The 25,324-nt window shown below is 43.2% G+C and overlaps 1 protein-coding gene across 1 annotated transcript; it reads left to right on the plus strand.

Annotated features, from left to right (window-relative positions):
- The first annotated feature begins 358 nt into the window (after nt 1-358).
- SNAPC3 (small nuclear RNA activating complex polypeptide 3) lies at nt 359-23,681 on the plus strand. Its single transcript, XM_038769684.1, has 9 exons — nt 359-663; nt 4,669-4,743; nt 5,891-5,975; nt 10,646-10,750; nt 13,356-13,505; nt 17,605-17,687; nt 18,507-18,671; nt 19,698-19,805; nt 23,428-23,681. Exons 1-9 carry the CDS (start codon nt 365-367, stop codon nt 23,573-23,575), a joined length of 1,218 nt encoding a protein of 405 aa, XP_038625612.1. The 5' UTR covers nt 359-364; the 3' UTR covers nt 23,576-23,681.
- The last annotated feature ends 1,643 nt before the right edge of the window (nt 23,682-25,324 follow it).

Below are 25,324 nucleotides of genomic sequence, written 5' to 3' on the forward strand. Positions count from 1 at the left end.
GAAAAGCCAACCCCAGCCCCACCATGCAGGGGAAAGGAACCCCAATCTCCCGTATGGATGGGACTCGTGCAAATCTAGCCTCCTTCTTACTATCAGCTCCACAGCCAATCAGGGAGCCGCTACTATATGATCGAAAGGCGCTCCGAACGACTAACCAACCACGTCCCTTTTTACAAGCAATCCCCGCCGCCCCATTGCGCGTCCGACCCTGCGGGGAGGCCTGGAGGATTCTGGGAGCTGTAGTGTCCTCTTCCCGGCTGAAGCCTGGCGGACTCGAAGTGAAAACTACAAGTCCCATAATGCACTTCAACCGCCGAATGGGAGAAAGGGGGGAGAGAGGGAAGGAAAGAGGGAGGTCGGTAACATGGCTGAGAGTGACTGGGCCATTGCTGGCAGTAGCACTCAAGAGTGCAGCTGGAGACAGAACAACTTCCTGGAATATGAATTTCCAGAGCAGAACACACGGCCCTTCCACGTGGGAACCTTGGAGAGCTGCTGGAGGGAGAGATTGCAGGGCGTAGGGGATCTGGCCTTGGGGGAGCCACATGCACCGCAGCAGTCATCCGTATTAAATGGGCTAGAGGTGCTCGAGGAAGATGCTTTGGTGGCCCAGGATTTGAGTTGTGCCCTGGAGGCAGCGGTAGAGTTGCGGAAACTGTGCAGGTAAATGGGCCAAGGAAATAGGAGGCCTGCCCTGGCATTGAAAGCTGAGAGCTCACCTCCTCCAGGAGGCCTTCCCAGACTGAGCCCCTTCCTTCCTCTCCCCCTCGTCCCCCTCTCCATCCCCCCCATCTTACCTCCTTCCCTTCCCCACAACACCTGTATATATGTGTGTACATATTTTTTCCTCTATTGTATTTGTACATATCTATTCTATTTATTTTATTTTGTTAGTATGTTTGGTTTTGTTCTCTGTCTCCCCCTTTTAGACTGTGAGCCCACTGTTGGGTAGGGACTGTCTCTAGATGTTGCCAATTTGTCCTTCCCAAGCGCTTAGTACAGTGCTCTGCACATAGTAAGCGCTCAATAAATACGATTGATGATGATGATGATTGAAAGGTAGTCGATTGTGGCCCGGCTTCCCAGCAGTGAGATTTGCCCCTGTTTCCTTGTGATGCCCAGTGGGCGGAGAATTGGGTAAATCCAGTGTGGCTACCTATATATATATATGGTTGTACATATTTATTACTCTATTTATTTATTTATTTATTTATTTTACTTGTACATTTCTATCCTACTTATTTTATTTTGTTGGTATGTTTGGTTCTGTTCTCTGTCTCCCCCTTTTAGACTGTGAGCCCACTGTTGGGTAGGGACTGTCTCTGTGTGATGCCAATTTGTACTTCCCAAGCGCTTAGTACAGTGCTCTGCACATAATAAGCGCTCAATAAATACGATTGATTGATTGATTGAGGCAGGAGACCTGTTGTCTCATCCCGGCCCTGCCACTTGCCGGGCGTGGGACCTTGGTTAAGAGGTGGTTAAGAGGTTAAGTCACTCTACCTCTCCGGGCCTCAGTTTCCTCATCCCTGAAATCCCTGAAAGCACCTGTTTTCCCTCCCCCTTAGAGCCTTTTATTCAATGCTTTAAACAAAGACGTACTCTTAAAGCAATTTTTAGGATAGCTGTCACTCTAAAATGAAAACCACATATAATTTTGGGCTTCTAATAGCATAGATGAACCTTTTAATGCCATCGATTTGACCTAATAAGAGATCATTATAGGTCGTTTTCAATTTGACAAGAGTAAAAATTGCATGGCTTTTTGTGAGGGTCTCATCGGGAACAAAACATAAGGTCGATGGCCTAGTCTCATCAGGGTTTCAAGTTCATTTTTAAAGATTTTTGAGTCTCCTTTCGTTAAATCGATCCAGCGTATTTGGTGAGCGCTTACTGTGGGCGGAGCACTGTAATAATAATAATAATGGCGTTTATTAAGCGCTTACTATGTGCAAAGCACTGTTCTAAGCACGGGGGAGGTTACAAAGTAATCAGGTTGTCCCACGGGGGGCTCACAGTCTTAATCCCCATTTTACAGATGAGGGAACTGAGGCACAGAGAAGTTAAGTGACTTGCCCACTTACTGTACTAAGCGTTTGGGAGGGTACAGTATAACGATATAACAGATACATTCCTTGCCCAATGAAGTAACAATTGTTTTGTGATCCATGTAAGGCAGGTGTGTCTTAATGATTAATAATAATAAATAATAATTGTGGTGTCTGCTACTAGGTGCCAACCACTGTATTAAACCCTGGGTGTAGGTATAAGATGAGCAGATAAGACGCAGTCCCCGAATCCCCTGGGTCACACAGTCCAAGGGGGAGGGAGAACAGATATTTACTCCCCATTAATAATAATAATGGCATTTATTAAGCGCTTACTATGTGTGCAGCACTGTTCTAAGCGCTGGGGGGGAATACAAGATGATCAGGTTGTCCCACGTGGGCTCACAGTCTTCATCCCCATTTTACAGATGAGGGAACTGAGGCCCAGAGAAGTGACTTGCCCAAGATCACACAGCTGACAAGTGGCGGAGCCGGGATTCGAACCCATGACCTCTGACTCCAAAGCCCGGGCTCTTTCCACCGAGCCACGCTGCTTCCCAGAGAAGTCGCCCAGAGAAGTTGTGACTTGGCCAAAGTTAAATATACATTCAGTGTGGGCTAAGATTTTTTAAAAGTTGCTAATGGATTTTTAGTGAAAGAACTAGTAACCTAACACGTTGTTACTAAGTAGAGTGAAAGGAAATGAAACTGGGGGTTGGGGCTATCTTTATTCATGCACATAGATGCAGTCAGTGTTAAGGGCGGGTGCCGTGGGCCAAAATTAGGGGGAAGAAAAAGGCAGGTTTGAGAGAAACAGAGACAGGCCCCTCATAAATATTTGCACAGAACTACTGATGGAGGGGTGGGGTGGGTATTTATGGGTGTGTCGCCCCTCACATAGCTTTTTTCAATTTATGGCTCCTTGCTCCTGCTGTAGAATGAAATAATAATAATAATGATGGCATTTATTAAGCCCTTACTATGTGCAAAGCACTGTTCTAAGCGCTGAGCACTGTTCTAAGCGCTGGTCACTACCGTTCTCGAGGGTAGGAGAATTGCATGCATTGTACCCAGTGGAAGTGGAGCAGGAGCTGGTAGAGCTGGAGGATAGGTGGCTTCCCCTTGTCCTCCTCTTCCCACTTTCCCCTGCAGCTGGCTATCATCATCATCATCAATCGTATTTATTGAGCACTTACTGTGTGCAGAGCACTGTACTAAGCGCTTGGGAAGTACAAGTTGGCAACATGTAGAGACAGTCCCTACCCAACAGTGGGCTCACAGTCTAGAAGGGGGAGACAGAGAACAAAATCAAACATACTAACACCCTTGTAGGTCGCAGACATTCTCACAGAAGGCCACATGTGGATCAAGGGCTGCAAGTTTGACATTCCTGATATAAGGCACGAACTTGAAACCCTGACGTGAATAGGACATCGACTTTCTGTTTTGTTCCTGATGAGACCCTCACAGAAAGCCATGCAGTTTTTCCTCTTGTAAAATTGAAAATGACCTATAATGATCTCTTATTAGGTCAAATCGATGGCATTAAAAGGTTCATCTATGCTATTAGAAGCCCAGAATTATTTGTGGTTTTCATTTTAGAATGACAGTTATCCAAAAAATTGCTTTAAGAATATGTCTTTGTTTAAAACATTGAATAAAAGGATTGTGTATTGATTTATAGACCTCTTATTTTTACTCATCTGTTACTGCTGAGAACAGTATCAGAAGCAAAGTAAATGTCTTTCTTTCAATCGTATTTATTGAGCGCTTACTGTGTGCAGAGCACTGTACTAAGCGCTTGGGAAGTACAAGTTGGCAACATATAGAGATGGTCCCTACCCAACAGCGGGCTAACAGTCTAGAAGGGGGAGACAGAGAACAAAACAAAACATATTAACAAAATAAAATAAATAGAATAAATATGTACAAGTAAAATAAATAGATAATAAATATGTATAAACATATATACATATATACAGGTGCTGTGGGGAGGGGAAGGAGGTAAGGCGGGGGGGATGGGGAGGGGGAGGAGGGGGCTCAGTCTGGGAAGGCCTCCTGGAGGAGGTGAGCTCTCAGTAGGGCTTTGAAGGGACCGTCTCTATATGTTGCCAACTTGTAGTTCCCAAGCGCTTAGTACAGTGCTCTGCACACAGTAAGCGCTCAATAAATGTGATTGAATGAATGAAAGTATAGATTGAAGTGGGGAGAGACAGGAGGATGGGAGATCAGAGAGGAGGCTGATGCAGTAATCCAGTCGGAATAGGATGAGAGATTGAACGAACAGGGTAGCGGTTTGGATGGAGAGGAAAGGGCGGATCTTGGCGATGTTGCGGAGGTGAGATCGGCAGGTTTTGGTGACGGATTGGATGTGAGGGGTGAACGAGAGAGCGGAGTCGAGGATAACACCGAGGTTGCGGGCTTGTGAGACGGGAAGGATGGTAGTGCCGTCAACAGTGTTGGGAAAGTCAGGGAGAGGGCAGGGGTTGGGAGGGAAGATAAGGAGTTCAGTCTTGGACATGTTGAGTTTTAGATGGCGGGCAGACATCCAGATGGAGATGTCCTGAAGGCAGGAGGAGATACGAGCCTGGAAAATCTATAATCACTGTGTTTTATCTAGCCTTGACATGTTAAAGTGTGAAGAGGAAGAGTATCCAGAAGTCATTCCTGAAGATACAAGCTTAATGACATTAAGGTAACAATTGATTTTGCTTTCTGCAGTTTTCATAATAAAAAAAAAATCCCCAATAATTATAATAAAAGCACTCTGCCGACATTAATGGGTTTCCTGAGAGAGGTTTTTGTCATAAATTGAAGTTAAATAAATCTTCGTAGAATCAGAATGTATAGCCCAATATGGATTATTCTAGTGGAATTTTAAAGAAAACCTGGAGCAATAAAACAAGTCGTGTTTTTAAAATAAACTTTTAAGTTGAGAGCTTGTCAATGAAATGTAATGAAATAAGCGAATTTGAGGAGTTACTGAACTAAGTAGTTGAATACCTGTTTTAATTACGGAAGGATTTAAACAGATTTTCTCTCTCACACTTTCCTCAACGTGCCCATACGCTGACCTGTTTCCCAGCCATAAACTTTCTACTGTCCACCTACTTATTGAATTTGCCATTCCCTTCCCTTTTGTTTCTCCTTGACCTTGTCCTTGCTTATTTCTGTCACCTGTATGTTCACATCCCCAGGTGTTTCAGTTAATCAACCAGTAGCATCTATTGAGCAACTACTGTGTGCAGAGAGGGAGGGAGAGAGACAACAAAAACAAAAGCAGAAGAAAAAAGGAAATAGAGGTGAAGATAAAGAAACAAAGAGAAAATAAAAGACATGATATCATAAAAGATACAAAGATCAGAGAGGAGGCTAATCAATCCATGGTATTTAATGAGCACTTACTATGTGCTTGGGGGAGTATAATACAATAGTTAGCACTATGATCACAGACTACAACTACCCTTTTTGGTAGCTGTCTTGCAGTGTGATTGCTCACTCCAATTAGACGAGGGTCTAGAAAAGGTGCCCTACTGTGTTTTCTTGGGTACAATATAGAAGAAACTGTGTCTACACAAAATTCACACCCGTGGCTGTAATCTCAGGAGCAGCAACATTGTCAAAAATGAAAGACAGTATAAACACGCTCTTATTGCCTTTATAAAAGGTGTTAAGGAGATTTTTGATTTTGTTTATTTAGTGGACTATGTTTCCCAACATAAATGGTTAAAATACTCACATGCCTTTTCACTATTCACTCTACATAAAAAATTTCAAAAGCATAGACATTTATGCTATTCCAGAAAAATAACTTGAAGTGTGTCTTCCCGTGTTTTCAAAAGGATTAGGAAGAAGGCACTTGATCACCGAGAAGAAACCATAATTGTGGATCGTGTTTGTCGACAAGAAACATTTGCATATGAGATGGTAAGATTCCTTTCTCTTTTTTGTGACCTTTCAAGAGAACCTTTACTGGACCTTAAGATGTCTTTGTATTGAATTGAAACTCAGTTTGGTTGGTGTTTGTCATATAATCTGCATGTTTAATTAAACAGAATTTCCTGATGACCGGATGGAATGCATAGCAGGAGGCAGAGCAGAAAAACAACAACAACCATGCCTCGGGCTTCTTTATCTCTACGTTTTCTTTGTTCACACTTGGTCTTGTTCACCATTTCAGCCCAATCTCCCTCCATCCCCATTTCTGCTGGTCCAAGTCCTGCTCTCAGTACCGGCCCTGACCTCGCTCTCAATTCTGCTCCAAGTTTGCTCTCCTCCCTGCCTTAGTAGCCCAGGGCAGTTGCTAAATGGAAAAGGAGAAGAATTGAGAGAAGCAGCGTGGCTTAGTGGAAACACAGCAAGGGCTTGGGAGTCAGAGGTCATGGGTTCTAATCCTGCCTCCGCCACTTACCAGCTGTGTGACTTTGGGCAAGTCACTTCTCTGGGCCTCAGTTACCTCATCTGTAAAATGTGGATTAAGATTGTGAGCCCCACGTGGGACAAACTGATTACCTTGTATCTACCCCAGTGCTTAGGACAGTGCTTGGTACATAGTAATAATAATAATAATGATGGCTATCTTCCCTCTTTAATCTCTCATCTCCCCGTTGGGATCTGAAGATAATCAGAGAATGCCTCCTGAAAGAGATGTAATTTCTGAAAGGCTCTGAGGTTGGGGAAAGCTGGAGGTCTGCTGGGGAGGAGAGGGGAGGGAGGAAACGGGGCAGATGAACGAAGCACAGTGAGTAAGGGGGGTTGCAGTGGGAGAAGATCCAGGACAAGCAAGAGGGAGACAGCTGAGGAAGTCCCTTTAAAGCCAACGACCAGGAGCATCTTCTTGATGTAGAGAGGAATGGGGAAATTATTGGAGATCCCAGATTGTGCAAGACAGTGTTTCAGGAAAATGATCTAACCAGCAAAATGAGGTATTGATTGAAGTGGAGTGGGCATTGGAGGCAGAGAGATCCGTGAGGAGGCTGATGCAGTTGTCAAGCCAGGCTCTGTCTAGTGCCTGGACCAGTGAGGTGACCGTTTGGATGAAAAGGAAGGAGTGGATCATAGAGACTGAATATGGGGCTTGAAAGAGGGGGGAGTCGTGGAAAACGCCGAGATAATGTCATTTATGTCCCTAGACTGAAGAGTCTTAATCTTTCCTATCTTGAGAGGAGGCTTCGACACCTCTTTGATCATCTAGGTTGTCCTTTTCTGATATCCAGGATGTGAGTGGCCTTTTTGACTGCTGCCACACATTTAAAGGAACAGTCAACAATGACTTCTTTCCTGAGTTGTGACTAATAGCTAATAGTTGAGACCATCATCATGTAGTTATAGTTTGGATTATTTTTCTCTAGGCATACTTACCGTATCCTGCCTCGACTACTACATCAGTCTCTCCCCACTCCAGTCCATGCTTCACTCTGCTGCCTGGATCATGTTTCTAAAAGCAATCAAAAAATGTTCAGGCCACATCTCCCCACTCATAAAAAAAAACCCTCCAATCATTGCCCATCCATCTCCACATCAAACAGAAACTCCTTACTATCAACATTAAGGCACGCAATATGTTCTCCCCCTCCTACCTTACCCCGTTAATCTACCTCAACCAAGCCTGCATTCTTCGCTCTTCTAACACCACCCTACTCACAGTATCTATACCTGTCTGTCTTGCCATTGATCCCTTGTCCACATCTTCCCTCTGGCTTGGAACTCCGCCTTCCTACATATATGACATAATACCAAGCTCCCCGTCTTTCATTCATTCATTCAGTCATATTGAGTGCTTACTGTGTGCAGAGCACTGTACTAAGCACTTGGGATGTGCAAGTTGGCAACATATAGAGACGGTCCCTACCCAACAACGGGTTCACAGTCTAGAAGGGGGAGACAGACAACAAAACATGTGGACAGGTGTCAAGTCGTCAGAACAAATAGAATTAAAGCTAAATGCACATCATTAACAAAATAAATGAAATAGTAAATATGTACAAGTAAAATAGAGTAATAAATCTGTACAAATACAGGTGGTTTGGGAAGGGGAAGGAGGTGGGGCGGGGGATGGGGAGGAGGAGAAGAAAAAGGGGGCTCAGTCTGGGAAGGCCTCTTGGAGGAGGTGAGCTCTCAGTAGGGCTTTGAAGGGAGGAAGAGAGCTAGCTTGGCTGATGTGTGGAGGGAGGGCATTCCAGGCCGGGGGAGGACGTGGGCCGGGGGTCGACGGCGGGACGGGCGAGAACGAGGTACAGTGAGGAGGTTAGCGGCAGAGGAGCGGAGGGTGTGGGCTGGGCTGTAGAAGGAAAGAAGGGAGGTGAGGTAGGAGGGGGCGAGGTGATGGACAGCCTTGAAGCCAAGAGTGAGGGTTTTTTGCTTGAGGCGTAGGTTGACAGGCAGCCACTGAAGATTTTTGAGGAGGGGAGTAACACGCCCAGAGCGTTTCTGCTCAAAGATGATCCGGGCAACAGCGTGAAATATAGACTGAAGTGGGGAGAGACAGGAGGATGGGAGATCAGAGAGGAGGCTGATGCAGTAATCCAGTCGGGATAAGATGAGAGATTGAACCAGCATGGTAGTGGTTTGGATGGAGAGGAAAGGGCGGATGTTGTGGAGGTGAGTCTGGCAGGTTTTGGTGACGGATTGGATGTGAGGGGTGAACGAGAGAGCGGAGTCAAGGATGACACCAAGGTTGCGGGCTTATGAGATGGGAAGAATGGTAGTGCTGTCTACAGTGACGGGAAAGTCAGGGAGAGGGCAAGGTTTGGGAGGGAAGATAAGGAGTTCAGTCTTGGACATATTGAGTTTTAGATGGCGGGCAGACATCCAGATGGAGATATCCTAAGGCAGGAGGAGACACGAACCTGAAGGGAGGGAGAGCATCTTCAAAACCCTCCTAAAATCATACTTCCTCCAAGAAGCCTACCATGGCTAACTTCTCATTTCCCCACCCAATTTCCCCTCCTTTTTATGTCGCCTATGCCCTTGGCTCTGTACCCCTTAAGCACTTTGCTACTCACTCCCCCCCAGCCTCATAGCACTTCTGTACATATTCTTATAATCTGCTATTTCTATCAGTAATGTGTTTTAGTGTCTCCCCACACTAGACTATAGACGAGAAGCAGCGTGGCTTAGTGGAAAGAGCCTGGGCTTGGGAGTCAGAGGTCATGGGTTCTAATCCTGGCTCCGCTACTTGTCAACTGTGTGACTTTGGGCAAGTCACTTCACTTCTCTGGGCCTCAGTTACCTCATCTGTAAAATGTGGATGAAGACTGTGAGCCCCACGTGGGACAACCTGATTACTTTGCATCTCCCCCAGCGCTTAGAACAGTGCTTGGCACATAGTAAGTGCTTAACAAATACTATTATTATTATTATTATTATTATAAACTACTTGAAGGTGGGGATTGTGTGTGCCTACTCTATTGTATTTCACTCTCCCAAGCGCTTAGTACAATTTTCTGTACACCGTAAGTGCTCAATAAATACTACTGATTGATTGCTGTCATCAAAACTCATCTGCCGTTTTTTAGGACACTCACTATCTTAATGAGATCATTTTCATTTTGCGTTGTATCTCCATCTACATTTTACCACCCAGACAAGCTTAGTGTTGCCTACAAACTGGGAGATTTCACTGCACACTCCCTCATCCAGATCATTTATGAAGATGGTAAACAAAATCAATCCCAAAACAAATCCTGGGGGAGCCCACTTTACCATCCTGAAAAGTGGCCCTTTTTTTTCAACTTTTTGTTCCTTATTTTTTAGCCAGTTTTCTGTCTGTTATAGAGCATTCCTTCCAATCACCTGCTCATTTGGTTATTTTAAAAAGCCTCTTGTGTAGAGCTTTGTTAAAAATCTAAATGTAGCATTTCCACTAGTTATCCATAATCATATTCTTAGTGACCCTTTCATGTAATTCCAACTGATTACTGAGGTATGTTTTCCCTTGACAAAAACCATGCCATCTTTCCCTCAACAGGTTGCATTTTCCCAAGTGCTTACTGATTCTAAACTTAATTGGAGATTCTACTAATTTTTCAGATATAAAAGTGAGACTTGTGAGAGAGGTGGCACTCTTTGGCTAGGAAGTGCCACAATTTCCCTTCTAATTTCCTTCACAGTTCTCCATTGGGTGCCATTTGGTCTTGGAGATTTATTTGCATTTAGTTTAACAATTTCGTTTGAAATGTATGTGGTCACCACAGTTTGATTTAATTCCTCTAGCCTGTCTGCCACAAAAACCCATTTGGGTGAGGGAAACGAACATTTTTCTCAGTAAATGCTAAACTATATAATTCACTGAGTCTCTTTTTGCCCCTTAATGAACCATTTGTCCCCTGATTCCAACATTTGGCCCAACAGATTCCCTAGCCAGCTTCCTGCTTTTGATGTAAACCATGTCTTGGTGAATTCATGTTTTCTATAGTCATGGTATTTGAGGTTTTACTGTATATGTCCCCAGTTATTAAGCATCTAGTATCTAACATCTAGTACTTAAAAGAGATTTAGGTATCCTACTAATCATGATGTGTAAACACAGTCCCACATCTCATTTCAATAAGCTTATTGTCATCAGTCATCTTTTTTACATCTTCCTTCCCCTACAGGAATCACATGCTGTGGGAAAGAAGCCCAAGAATCCTGCCAACTTAGTTAAAGAAGGAGAACTTATCCTATCTCTGAATGTCTTCTACCCAGTAATATTTCATAAGGTCAGTTTTGAAACCTTCCTGTAATCCAGAAAAGACGAGGGCTGCTTTGTAATATGGTTGTTGATTCCACTGGTCATAGAACAGGAATTTTTTTTTCTTTGCCTCCACAACCTTACTTTAAAATGAAGGCAAGCCCTGCCAACACCCCTACGAGGTAGGAGCTCTAGAAGATTGGTTTGGGGCTTGTCAGTTTGAAGAGTCTTAAGTGCTTTGTTAGCACAAGGAAATCAGAGACATGCTTCAGACAAGGTCCTTTTCCATAGAGGGCTAGCAGTTATGAAAGTAAGCATGTGCATCTCATTTCTAGAACATATGTAGTTATTTTTGCTTGAGGCAGTAGGAAATGTGTTCACACGTGGGCACATGTAACGCTGAAGTTGCCGTGACAATATTTGACTCATTAGCCAGCTAAACAAGGTGATTTACTACTAGTATTTCCCTCCAAAAGGAAAAGTTGCAAATTGAAAACATGCCTGTTTTATTCTTTCTACTTTCAAAATGTAACGGTATCACCAATTTCATACTTGCAGAACTTGCTTTATTAATAATAATAATAATAACAGTGGTATTTGTTACATACTATGTGCTGAGCGCTGAGGTAGATACAGTATGTGCAGGTCAGATCAAATGCCTGTACCACATGGGGCTCACAGTATAAGTAACTTTAACCCCAGAGTGTCTCAAAAATCATTGAGGGTGGGGATTTTTTTTTGTTTTTTTTTTTTTAGGGGGGGCGGTTGAGGGGAGGGGACAGGGAGAATCTGTAGATCAAAAGCTTGATTAAGAAACAAAAGAAATAACTTTTGTTTCTGTCCCATTCACTTTCTGTGATAGATAGAGAGGTTCTATCATATCTTGAGAAGCTGTGCTGTTTACTGCTGGAGGCAAGAGGGAATAGAGAGATAAGTGAAAAAGGAGGAAGTGGAAAGGCCAGGCACCCTTGGCAGAGACTCTCCAGCTTAATCCTCTTGATTAGCAAAGGGAAGAGAATTGAACTGACAGATCAAGGTGGGGAGAGGCTGGACCAGATCCAGATGTTCTTGTCCTGCTGAGTCTCCCTTGCAGAGCTGTTGATAGACTGCTGTCCACCCATTTGGGGTTTCTGTTCCCATAAGTTTTCAGTCTGGGGAGTAAAGCCATTGTTCAGAGGGTTCCCCCATTAGGTCTCTCTTTGCTCCCCCTTTCATTTCTCCCTAAAATGATTTACTCCCTAGTCTGCTGCTGCTGCTCCTTGTAGGAAGTGGGAGATTCATTCATTCAGTCGTATGTATTGAGCACTTACTGTGTGCAAAGCACTGTACTAAGCGCTTGAGAAGTACCAGTCTGTGAGGACTTCCAGCTCCTGATACCTGCCCAGCCCATTGGTTTGTGGCCCAGTGGCTGCCTCTGAGCCAAGCAGGTAGATTTGGTGGGGGGCACATCTGGCTACTCATTTCTCATTCAGGGAGTGTGTGACTCCAAGCTCGGCCCTGGCAACCCATTGCAGATCAGCAGTGGACTGGAGTTCAATTTACTGACCTGTTATCGACCAGCAGCACTGAGCCTCACCTGCCCTGCCCAGTGGAAGACCTGCTTGCTCTTACCTGGCTGTGTATATGGAAGAGCCCCAGACTCACACTGTTTCATGGAACTCCCTTGAGCAGGGCCTGTACAGGAACTTTTTTTTTTTTTTGGCATTTATTAACGCTTACTATGTGCAGAGCACTGTTCTAAGCGCTGGGGAATTTACAAGGTGATCAGGTTGTCCCATGTGGGGCTCACGGTCTTAATCCCCATTTTACAGATGAGGTAACCGAGGCCCAGAGAAGTTAAGTGACTTGCCCAACGTTGCACAGCTGAGTGGTGGAGCCAGGATTTGAACCCATGACCTCTGGCTCCAAAGCCCGTGCTCTTTCCACTGAGCCACGCTGCTTCAGCACTGCCTCTCAGCCGGTGGATGGCAGCTTACCCTTGACCCACACAAGTGCAGGAAACTAAAACTGCCTTCTACTTCCTCCCTTTTCTAGTCTGGCAACGATCAGGTAGCCAATGGTTCATGTCCTGCATTTAAAAATACTGTTGGTTTGAAGTGATATTTGAAAAAAGGGGCGGGGGGAACAGGCATTGAACTTGGATGTTTAAAAAATGTCACTTTTTTCCAGATACTCCTTTTGAAACTTCCGGTATAAAATGTAGCGTTTGTGCAATTAGTCAAATTCCATAGACCCTGGATCCACTGTAGTTGGGAACCCCTTTCAGAGATTGTCAGAGTTAATGGTGTTGTAACATCTCTATAAATTATGTATTATAACTTATTTGTATTAATGTCTGTCTCTCCCCCTCTCCCCTCCTCCCCCAAAAGACTGTAAGCTCATTGTGGGCAGAGAATACGTCTACCAACTCTGTTGTATTGTACTGTCCCAAGCACTTAGTACAATGCTCTGCACACAGTAACCTGTCAATAAACACCATTGATGAGGATGGTGTAAGGACCTTTGGGGAGGGACTAAAGTAGAATCTAATGCTGAGACAACTCCTACTTGGATTAAAACGCAGCAGAGGTTTCTGCCCATGGCCTCCTGTGGCTGCACTTGTTTACTTGCCGTTTTATTGGTTTTATTTGTAGCACAAAGAACACAAACCATATCAGACAGTGCTGGTGTTGGGCAGTCAAAAACTGACAGAACTCAGGGATTCCATTTCCTGTGTCAGTGACCTTCAGATTGGGGGTGAATTCAGCAGCACTCCTGACCAGGCACCTGATAGCATCAGCAAGGTAGGATTGTTTCCATGGAAACTTGCCGTTGTCTAAAGAAAAATCATATCAAGTCCTTGAAAGTGGTTAATTTGCCCTTGGTTATAAAAGGGCTCATTTTCCCCCCCGTAGCTAACCCTCCTTCCTTTTTCCCAATTTTCCTCTCTGGTCGTTCCTTGGGTAAAGCTACCAGACAGGTGATTGGTACTTAAACAGACCAGCCTTCCCAGAATGAATAACCCCACTTCTAGCTAGCAACTTTTAAGTTTCTCTTCCTTTCTGTGAGGGTGGGCTAATTTCACATGGCCATCACAATAATAATAATAATGGCATTTAGTAAGCGCTTACTATGTGCAAAGCACTGATGTGCAAAAAAAAAAAATCAGCAGAGCTCTGGGAGCAGACACAACGCTTTTTTTTTAAACCTTGAATGTAAAATAATGAATGACAGATATAAATTGAAGTAAAATTGGATACCACCTGCTCTAGGCCAAGTTGAAAACAAATCATAATCTATCGCCTCTAAAGGAGAAGAGCCATACATTGGAGTATATTCAATACATAGAAATTAGCCCTGTGGGTCAAGAGCTCTTGAATATGATAATCTGGATTCTGAATGGGTGGAAAATAACGGCATAAACTCTGAGAGAGAGAAAGAGAGAGGGACAGAGAGATTTTTGAGTCATTATGTTGAATAAAATATGCATGTTTTTCTCCACTGTAAAATTTAATGTCTATCTGTAATAGCAGGAGGAGGAGGCTGCTATTGTCAGTTCCTTGCACAGGTGACTATTATGCACAGTAGTAGGCTTTTGAGTTCAGTAGCCGTGCCATTTCTTAGGTGAGGCTTGATGGTATATTTAAAGGCTTTAAAAGAAAAAGACTGAAATTTCAGCAAGCATGTTATTACTGTATTTCTCATTCATCTGCTTTCTAAAAATTAACCGTTTTCACTCAGCTGTCAACATCCTCTTAGCCTGTTCTGGTGTGTTGACACTGATCTCTACCCTAGAGGTGGAGAAGATGAAAAAATGACCATTAATATGGTACCCAAAGAACTATTTGTTCATTTTTAGGAGTGAACGTGAGGCTGGGAGAGTGTTTTAAAGAGGAGCACACAGTTTTTGTGGGTTACTTTTCCTATGATGATATCATAGTTGCTTGTAACAAATGGTATGAATAGTTAATTTGATGTGTCCTTAAGACAGACATAATTGAAAGTTCTTTCTGCACAGTTTCAAGCACGTGCTTTTTTATTTTATTTTTTTAAATACCCAAAGTTCCCAGTGTTTCAGAGTGGTTCAAAGATAAAATCGTTTGACTACAGCTTGGAGGGACAGAGCCAACTCAGCCTCATGGAAACTTGGTCAAACACTGCACACAGGGATCAAGCTGTAGCCCAGGTAGTGGGAAACTGAGCCGTGCAATCCAAGATGGGCATTCTCTGCCTCGCGCTTTAGATTTGACAAATAGCCCGTGGGCCGTATCTCGGGGGAAACTTGGATCAATCAGTGGTATTTATTGAGCGCATACTGTGTTCGAAGCACTGTACTAATCATTTGGGAGAGTCCGATACGACAGTGTTGGTAGATGCTAGTCCAGCTGGACTAGTGTGCTTTTTTTGAAGTGGGCTCTTCACGAAATTGTTCTTGAACAAAACGACGTAATTAAACCCTCTGTTAAAGTCAAGCATAAATATAGTGATACGCAATGAAAAACAGCCACCGTTGAATCAAGATGGGGAAGGCTGTTATTTTATTGTATTATTGCCCATCCATCTGTGCATCAAGCAGTAACTCCTCCCCATTGGCTTTAAGGCAGTCAATCTGCTCCCCCTCTCTCCCCACATCACAATCTATCTTCGCACCTCTCCCACTACGACTCAACATGCGCACTTCACTCTAAAACCTGTGCCTTGCTCTCATCTCTCTGACCACCAACTCCTTGCTCACACTCTCCCTCCTGCCCAGAACTCCCTCCCCGTCACATCTGACAGGCCACCACTCTCCCCGTCTTGAAAGCCCTTCTAAAATAGCACCTCCTCCAGGAAGCCTTCCCTGACCAGCCTCTCATCGCCCCACTCTATCTCCATCCTTTATCACCTATGCAGTGGCATCCATACCCCCTAAGTACTTTGGTACTGTTGCTTCCACCTCCTCCAGGAGGCCTTCCCAGACTGAACCCCTTCCTTCCTCTCCCCCTCGTCCCCCTCTTCATCCCCCCATCTTACCTCCTTCCCTTCCCCACAGCACCTGTATATATGTATATATGTTTGTACATATTTATTACTCTATTTATTTTACTTGTACATAGCTATTCTATTGATTTTATTTTGTTAGTATGTTTGGTTTTGTTCTCTGTCTCCCCCTTTTAGACTGTGAGCCCACTGTTGGGTAGGGACTGTCTCTATATGTTGCCAATTTGTACTTCCCAAGCGCTTAGTACAGTGCTCTGCACATAGTAAGTGCTCAATAAATATGAAAATAAATAAATAATAATAAATACAGTTTTTTTAAATGTCTGTCTCCCCTTCATTCCCCCACCCCCAAATTGACACAAATCCTTCCCCTTAAGGACAGTCTGCTCTACTGAACTCTCCCAAGCACTAAATACAGTGCTCTCTCTACAGATTAATATCACTGATTGATTATTTAAATTCTAGCTCCATCAAAAAATCAGGGGATGGTATGGTCACTGAGATTCATCCCTTTAAAATACTGTCTTTTAAGAACTGTTTTGCTGTCCAGTTCAGCTTTGCTATATGCAGGTGCATGGCTATTTTAGGATCCAAAGTTCTTCCTGGGCTCAGTTAGCCACTTTGGGAGGCATATTGACTTTTTCACACCATTAAGGGGATGGTTTTGTTTGTTTCATGTCATTCATTCATTCAATCGTATTTATTGAGCGCTTACTGTGTGCAGAGCACTGTACTAAGCGCTTGGGAAGTACAAGTTGGCAACGTAGAGAGACGGTCCCTACCCAACAACGGGCTCACAGTCTAGAAGGGGGAGACAGACAACCAAATAAAATGTATTAACAAAATAAAATAAATAGGATAGTAAATATGCACAGGTAAGATAGAGTAATCAATCTGTACAAACAAGTGCTTAACACATATGATAAGTATTATTATTATTCATTCAATCGTGTTTATTGAGCACTCACTGTGTGCAGAGCACTGCACCAAGCGCTTGAGAAGCCCGAGTTGGCAACCTATAGAGACGGTCCCTACCCAACAGCGGGCTCACAGCCTAGAAGAGGGAGACAGACAGCAAAACAAAACATATTCACAGAATAAAATAAATAGAACAAATATGCACAAATAAAATCGAGTAATAAATACGTACAAACACATATCCATATATGCAGGTAATAATAATAACCGAAAGCCTTCTCCCAAAATGTCTCATTTACTACTCGGAAGTCGGTTTAGACACTGAGAGAACTGGGTTCCTAATTTTCAACACACTGGTCCTGTCTTCATGTCTTAATGGCAGGTTAAAAAAAATTCTCACCAAACCTTTGTGTCACAGAAGAGGCGATGATATCTGATTTGCTACTAGCTCTTCGTTTGCAGTTCAGCACAGTAGGATGTAGAAACATTAGGTTGGGAGGTTGCTGTCAGGGAATCTTAGTGTGCTGCTCTGTTGACATAAGTAAGGGTCTGCCCGATGGACAGATACTGAACATGGAGCAAGTGGCTCTGCGCTTTTCCTTCTCTCCCTACACCTCCACGCCCCTTCCCTCCATGCCACTCTCTTCCCTCAACATCAAAGCCGTATTTAGTCCATTTCCCGTGTGTCTGGAATCCACCTCCCCCCATCAAATGTTGTATTGGACCAAATTGGGCCAGAGAAGAATAAGCCTAAAGTGCTGACTGTCAGTCAGGCAGAAATGCTAGCCAACTAATGGCACGTGGGTCCAAAACGATGAGCCTTTTTGGCACGGCACAATCTCTGCCAACTTTAGGCTGGCACATTATGTTGTGTTAGGGTTAGACTGGCAAGATTTGGGTCCTAAACAGCCCTTTCTCCAGAAATATCTTCTAAAAATACACCTGCTTCATGCAGTCAGGTCCACCCTGTTTTCTCACACTGTAACAACCCCTCTTCTTTTGTAGGATCTGTACAAGTCTGCTTTCTTTTATTTAGAAGGAACATTTTACAGTGATAAAAGATTCCCCGAATGCAGAGATTTGAGCAGGTACAGTTCCTAAAATGCTCTATCTTTCTTTTCCTGAGAATAGAAGTCAGCTATAATAAACCCGGAAAAGTTAAGAATTTTAGCCAGGGGAATTTTTGTTTATTTAGTTGCTTAAGTAAAGACAGTCTAGAAGTTTGGGATAAAAGTTCAGCTTTTCTAAGATTTTAAAAACAGTTTTTCCTGTCCCAGCAGAGCAATGAATTGGCTATAAATGTATGTCTTGAAGATGGAATTTCCCACCAAAGAATTAAGTAGCAAGTGTGTTTGGGGGCAATCTTTCCAGCTTCTAATATTCTTTTTCAAATCCCCTTATTGCCCAAGAACACATACACAGTCATACCTGCAAACAAGTCCCAAAGAATTTCCATCCCACCAAAAATTTTCATCTTCTGGCTTCTAGGAGGCACAAAAATTTGCTCTGAGCAAGGGGCTTTCTACAAGCCTGCTTTATTTTATCCTTGTCGAACATTATATGAATAAATGATAAACAGAAAGCATCTAAGTGCAGGGCTGGGTAAATGAGAGTGTAGCCTCTGACCAATATTCAGGTGGTACCAGAGTAATTGTTTTTCCAGTTTTGTGACCGTACCATCCTGGTGAAGGGTCTTAAGATACTAACAACAGATGCTTCAAATACAAAGCCGGCGGGGCCTGTGTGTAAGCTTTGTCAACTCTGTGGCTTATAATCATCATCAATCGTATTTATTGAGCGCTTACTTGGTCAGCTGGGTGGTTATAGTTTGGCTGTTCCTGCCTTGTTGCCGATTAGGCTTATTATCTAGGCTTATTGATGGTGAATACACTTCTTTTTATTTTCAGATCAATCGTCGAATGGTCAGAATCCCATGATAGAGGCTATGGAAAATTTCAGGCTGCTAAAATGGAGGATTTCACCTTTAACGACTTACGTATTAAACTAGGTTTTCCTTACCTGTACTGTCACCAAGGAGACTGTGAACATATTCTCATCGTCACAGACATAAGGTATAAAACGTTGTTTGGACAGCTTTTTCTCTGTCTGGTCCTGGCTTTTCTTGGCTTACACTTGTTTGTACGTACAGGTGGCCAAGACAACCCTACCCAGAAGAGGTGCTCTTGTGGGTAGATGGCAACAAGAGCATGGGACTGGGAATCAGGAGGCCTGGGCCCTAGTCTGTGTCCGTAACCTGCCTGCTGTGTGACTTTGGGCCAGCCACTTACCTTCTCTGTGCCTCAGTTCCCTCTTCTGTAAAATGGGAGTTAAATCAGTCTCCTCCTGCCAACTCGTACTTCCCAAATGCTTAGTACAGTGCTCTGCACACAGTAAGCACTCAATAAATACGATTGAATGAATGAATGAATGAATGGGAGCCCCATGCGGGACATGGACTGGGTCCGATCTGATTGTATTGCATATACCCTGTGCTCGTCTACACTTTTGTTATCCATTTCCTACATGCTGTTTCCATTCTTTTAGTAGCAAGTCCACAATACAACTGGCCTATCCTTTCATGAGAGGGAAACATTTTACTCTCTAGGTTCCAAGTAATACCAGTCCAATCTGTGGTTTCACTTATTCAACTTTCCATTATTCCGGGGCTTATTGCCCAGGGAATGCAGCACCCCCAAGGTGGTTGACTTGCAGCCTCCTAGTAGTGGATCTGGCCATTTCCTCACAAGTTAGAATGTGCATCAAAGAGTAGAAATGGAGAAGAGAGAATTGGATCTCAAATCTGTCAAATGTTGGGACTTCTCAGTAGCTCTGGTCCAGATATGGTAGGGGAGGAAATGGACATTTCTAGCTAAATCTTTCTTGAATTTACTTATTTACGATCTCATCTGTCTTCTCTGAGCTCTTTACATTGTGGCTGACGAGGAAGATGGAGTAGCACTGTTCCACTGTCCGTCCTTACCTCCCAGTCTCTTAACTACTTGGTGTAAATAACTACTTGGTGGATGTAACTGTGTTTTCATACATTTATCTAAAATGGCTTGTCAGTAATGTCCAAATGCCTTGTCCTTCTATGATAGGCTTATACATCGTGATGACTGCTTGGATAGGAACCTTTATCCTCTACTTATCAAGAAGCATTGGTTGTGGACAAGGAAATGTTTTGTTTGCAAAATGTACACAGCCAGGTAAGTGATGCCAAGTTACTCTAAGTAGTCTGTAGGACTACTCAGTGTAGCGACAATGGGGCATCAAGCCTTGTGACTAATTCGGTTCTCCATAGTTGATTCGGCTGTGAGGCCTGGATCTAGCTCAGAAGACACATTCAGCCCGTCAGCTTCATTAGGTTACCATCAATGATGTTTACTGAGCACCTGCTAGGCGTGAAGCACTATACGAAGCACTTGGGAGAGTACAACAGAAGCAAGGCACATAATCACTGCCCTCCAGGAGTTTGCAGTTCTAAAGGGGTGAATTAGACACTCAATTATATTTATTGAGTGCTTTCTGTGTGCAGAGCATTGTACTGATCACTTGGGAGAGTACAATATAACAGAGTTGGTAGACACATTTCTTGCCCACAATGAGTTTACAGTCTGTTATTTACAAATAGTGGGAGCAGGAGGAAAAACAAGGCGGTACATAGGCAGTCTATCAGCTCTCTCCCTCCTACTTATCCAGTCTCTTTTTCCTCTTCACCTCAGCAGTTCTCAGTTCTTCATTTCAGTTCTACTTCACTGGGCATCGTTCCCTCCTGTCCTCCACCGTCTTCTTGCTGACAAACGTCCCCTCAGCCTGGAATTCCCTTCCAATTCTAATCTGACAGATCACATCTTCAAATCTCTGAAATCACATCTCCTCCAAAAGGGCTTCCCCGATTGACATCCCCCAACTGCCACTTCAGCACTTATGTACATACCTTAGGTACCATATTATTTAAACATTGACTCATGCTCAACCCCCACTTTTTCTTTACCCTCCTATTTGTAATTTATTTTAGTGTCTATCTCCCCCAGTAGAGTGTAAGCCCCTTCAGGGCAGGAATCATGTCTACTAATTCAGTTGCATTCTACCAAGTGTACAGTGCTCTACACATGGTAGCCAATCGATAAATCTTATTGATTGAGAGGATAGACATGACATATGTAAGGGCTAAGTGTGTTCTTGCATTGATGTGACTTAGGTGTTGAGAATCAATCAAGAAAGACTTCCTGGAAGAAGTTTTTTGTCATTGTTTATGTTTTTTGCAGAGGAGGGCTTCAAATATAGGAAGAGCGGTGATCTGGTGGATTTTGGAAAAAGGCTGGCAGAAGAATATATAGGATAGTGAGGTCTGGGGAGCCCTTGAAATCAATGGGGAGGACTTTTTGCATGTTGCAGAGGTAGGTAGGGAGACAAGGCTGGTATAATAGCCTAACTGTGATGTGACGAGAGGGTAGTAACTGGATGGAGCCGGGAAATGTGGAGAAAGAACAAGCAGGATGGAGCAGTTGAATGAAAATGAGAGCTAAAAGACATTGAAGAATCAAAGAAGGCACCAAAATTGCAGGTTTCTGGGAAGGGCAGGGAATGTGTCTGTTTGTGGTTATATTGTACTCTCCCAGGTTCTTAATACAGTACTCTGCACACAGTAGGCACTTACTAAGTACAGTTGAATGAGTGAATGATTACAATCGACAGAGATGGGATAGTTAGAGGAGAGGTGGGATTGAGGGAAAAGAAGTTTAGACGAGTTTGAGGTGCCAGCTGACATCAAGGGGTGATATTCTGGAGGCAAGAGGAAGTGTGGGATTGTAGATTAGGTAAGAGATCGGCACTGGGGAGGTGGATTTGACAATCATGCACATAGAGGTGATAACTAAAGTCCTTTGAGTGGATTAGTTCTCTGAAAATGAGTGTAAAGTGAGAAAAGAGTAGGAAACCCAGAATAGCTTGGCAGAATCCCACAGAGTAAGGAGTTGAGAGGTGGAAGTGGAGCCAGCAAATGGGCCTGAAAAGGATCAGTCACAGAAATAGGGGGAGAGCCAGGAGAGAGTACCAGGTTGGCAAAACCTGGCTCCGATAGTGTTTCAAGGAGGAGGGAGAGGTCCATGGTGTCAAGGCAGCAGAGAGGTCTAGGAGGACAGACTGGAGTCCATCAGACTAGGCTCTAAGGAGATCATTAATGACCTCGGAGAGTGCTGTTTCAGGGGAGGGAAGGGGGCCCCAAAACCTGATTGTAGTGGATCGAGGAGAAAGTTGGTAGAGGTTTCAAAGTGAATTTGTTACCTGATAAAGATAAATTGTAAAACTCTATAGATGAGGGGAGAAAAGAGAACCCTCGATTTAATTGGGACCTGCTACTGGCAGGCTGTTGGTATAACAGAGCAGAATTTTCCATCCCAGTGCAGGCAAGAGGAAGGGAGAGGTGTGGTCTTTTTTGGTGGTTGTGTTTTTAAATAGGGTATATTTGATTTCAGTTACAGGTAAGGAAGTCTAATTGGTTTCTATAAAGTGTGCGTTCTTGTTAAATAAAACTGTAATCCATAGTCAGAATTTATAGCTATAGGTTTACATTTACACACTAAATATTTTATATGTTTGTGAATCTCAATATTTAGTTTTAGTCGTATGGTTTATTTGGGAAACCAGAGCTACCATCTTAAACTCAGCTGAAATTAAGCATCACCGATGTGCCTAACAGGAATTCCAAACCCACTGAGTGACTTTAGTCTTTCCTAGCTCTCGATTAGAGCTGTACAAAATTGGACTCCTAATCTAATCCATTGCCTGTTGGGACTTACTCGTAAAACATTTCAGTGAAGTATGCTTTTTCAAACAGTCTGTAATTAGAAAGTAACCTCTTTTTTTCTGATGCTATCTTTGAAGCATAAGCTAGCTTGTTATCTTAATGATGGCATCTCCCATCGTTCACAGTGGATGGGCTTCAGTCCAGCCATGAAGACTTCAGGACCGGGAGGGAAGCCTATCAGACATTTAAAAAATTTGGTTAACTGGGGAGTATGCTGTCAATTGAGCTGTTGGAAGCAGTTGCTCTGAAGTATTTGTATTTGGACTGTACCTCATCCAGTGTTTACACAGGATAGCCTTGGTGGAAGTCATAATACACACGGTCCCTTCTAAAGGCTTTCAATGGGGAGGGAAATTATAAGCAAGCTAAATAACTCATGCTATTTAATACATATGGATACTTTGAAATGAATTACTTTCTGCCTGGGTATAATTTTCCACTAGAGAAGCAGTGTTCCCTAGTGGATAGAGCATGGGCCTGGGACTCTGAAAGACCTGGGTTCTAATCCCAGCTCTGCCACTGTCTGCTGTGTGACCTTGGGGAAGTCACTTAACTTCTCTTAGCCTCAGTTCCCTCATCTGTAAAATGGGGACTAGGATGGCAAGCCCTATGTGGGACAGGGACTTGAGTCCAACCTGATTAACCCCAGCGCTTAGTACAGTGCCTGGCATACGGTAAACACTTAACACCATAAAAATAAAAGTAAAAAAAAAGTGCAAACACATGCTTTAACCACATCCTGTGCCAACCTACTGTCCTCAGGAGTGTATTATGCTGAGCACATTGCGGACTCACAACCAGGCTCTCTCTTGTTTGCCACTGGGTAGCAACAATAAAGTAGAAGAGTACTAGAAACGTCCTATAGTGAGACTGAAGAGGAAAGGCAGTGATGGAAACTAGGTTGTCATAATTCCTTACATTCACCTGTCATTTTCAAGGATGTGAGTTCAAGTATTTTTTTTTCCAATCTGAGGAAACTTTATGCTGAAGATAAACTTTTTTTTTTTTTTTAACTGCAGGTGGGTGACCAACAATGATAGTCTTGCTCCAGAGGACCCTTCCTTCTTTTGTGATGCTTGCTTTCGAATGCTCCACTATAGTGGAGAAGGCAACAAACTAGGGGAGTTCCTAGCTTATCCGTATGTCGACCCTGGAATATTTAATTGAAAGTCCTGCAGGAATATGCTTTTTAAAAAAGTCATGCTGCTGACATCTGTAGCCTTTTTTGTTAAATAGACCTAAAATTATGTGTGTAATACATTAAACTTTTTAAATGGTGAACTCTTTTCGGGGATTTAGTTGTTTTTTTAATGTGGTGTAATCCTCTTTAGTCCATGAGCTGGATTATCAATGTGGCTGGGGTTGATTTTATATAGTTTGGACCATCCATAAATTGACAGTTTCCTTGAGATACAGATTACGACAAATGAAGGCATTCTTTAAATGACCAGCATTAAATGTATTTTTCGTATTTGAGCTAATCTGTGGGCAATCTGAATTGAATTTAATCAGTTTTATCCACCCAAAGTATCTGTGATTAATCTATGACCAGTTCCAGGTAACTTTTGTATCCCAGGGGACTTAAACCTGTACTTATTGTGGAAATAAACCAAAGCCTTTAGGGCAGGGTGGCCAGTGTGTGTTGATTTGAAGATAGTCAGAGTAAGGGTTGTGACCCATTCATAAAAGAAAGAAAAATCTCTCAGGTCATGTAATGCAAGTATTATTGTAATTAAAATTGGGTAGATGGGTAGTAGGAAGTTCATTTATCAAAAGGTATTAATAATAATGATAATGGTGGTATTTAGTGTTCTAAATGCAGGGGCAGATGCAAGCTAATCAGGTTGGACACAGTCCCTGTCCCACAAAGGGCTCACAGTCTTAATCCCCATTTTACAGATGAGGGAACTGAGGCACAGAGAAATGAAGTGACTTGCCCAAGGCCACACGGCAGAGCTGGGATTAGAATCCAGGTCCTTCTGACTCACAGGTCTATGCATAGAAGCAGTGTGGCTTAGTGGATAGAGCATGGGTTTGGGAGTGGGAGGTCAGGGGTTCTAATCCTGACCCCACCACTTGTCAGCTTTGTGACTTTGGGCAAGTCACTTAACTTCTCTGTGCCTCGGTTCCCTCATCTGTAAAATGGGGATTAAGACTGTGAGCCCCAAGTGGGACAATCTGATTACCTTGTATCTACCCCAGTGCTTAGAACTGCGCATGGCACATAGTAAGCACTTTACAAATACCATCATCATCATCACTAGACCATGTTGCTTCAAATAGAAGCACTCGTTCCTTGGTTCTGATTGGGTGCCGCACATTTATAAATTATTTCATACTCAACTCACGGTTTTTGTGCTCCCCACCCCCAGCCAATGTTCTGCTTGGGACTCATTGATTGAATCATGTTATAAACACGTAGGATGTCTCTCTCATAAAATAATGATGGTCAAAAACGTCAAGCGCCTTTTCTTTCCTCTTCTAGGTTAATTTAAATACAGCTGAATTCAGGTTTCCTTGGATGTCTGGAGTACTCCTTAGACCAAATCTTCTCTTTAAAGGGTGTGGAGCCACCTTCAGAATTTCTCCATAGATGTTATTTAAAGGTTGGAGATGTTGAGAGCTTTGTAGACTTGGCAGAGTAGGGTGAGGTGTTTTATGTTTTTTCAATTTTATATAGCTGTTTGGGGGATATATTTATTGAGTGCTGACTGTGGGCTTAATTAGTACTGTGCACTAAGTGCTTGGGAAAATTCAGTCCAGTGGAGTTGGTAGACACGACCCCCGCACTCAAGGAGCTAACAGTCTGCTGGGAGAGATAGGCATTAAAATAAATTACAAATAGGGGAAATGGGTATGGTTATAAGGATATGTACGTAAGTCTGGCAGGAGTGGGGTGAGTACAGACGCCAGTGC

The sequence above is a fragment of the Tachyglossus aculeatus genome, chromosome X4 (genome assembly GCF_015852505.1).
Source record: "Tachyglossus aculeatus isolate mTacAcu1 chromosome X4, mTacAcu1.pri, whole genome shotgun sequence".
Classification (NCBI taxonomy): Eukaryota; Metazoa; Chordata; class Mammalia; order Monotremata; family Tachyglossidae; genus Tachyglossus; species Tachyglossus aculeatus.

Excerpts from the sequence above, each read along its gene's own strand:
- SNAPC3 (XM_038769684.1), top strand. The coding sequence starts at position 365 with ATGGCTGAGAGTGACTGGGCCATTGCTGGCAGTAGCACTCAAGAGTGC. Across the intron at positions 13,506-17,604 it reads CACCTGATAGCATCAGCAAG|GATCTGTACAAGTCTGCTTT; the intron begins GTAGGATTGTTT and ends CTTCTTTTGTAG. Across the intron at positions 19,806-23,427 it reads TGCAAAATGTACACAGCCAG|GTGGGTGACCAACAATGATA; the intron begins GTAAGTGATGCC and ends TTTTAACTGCAG.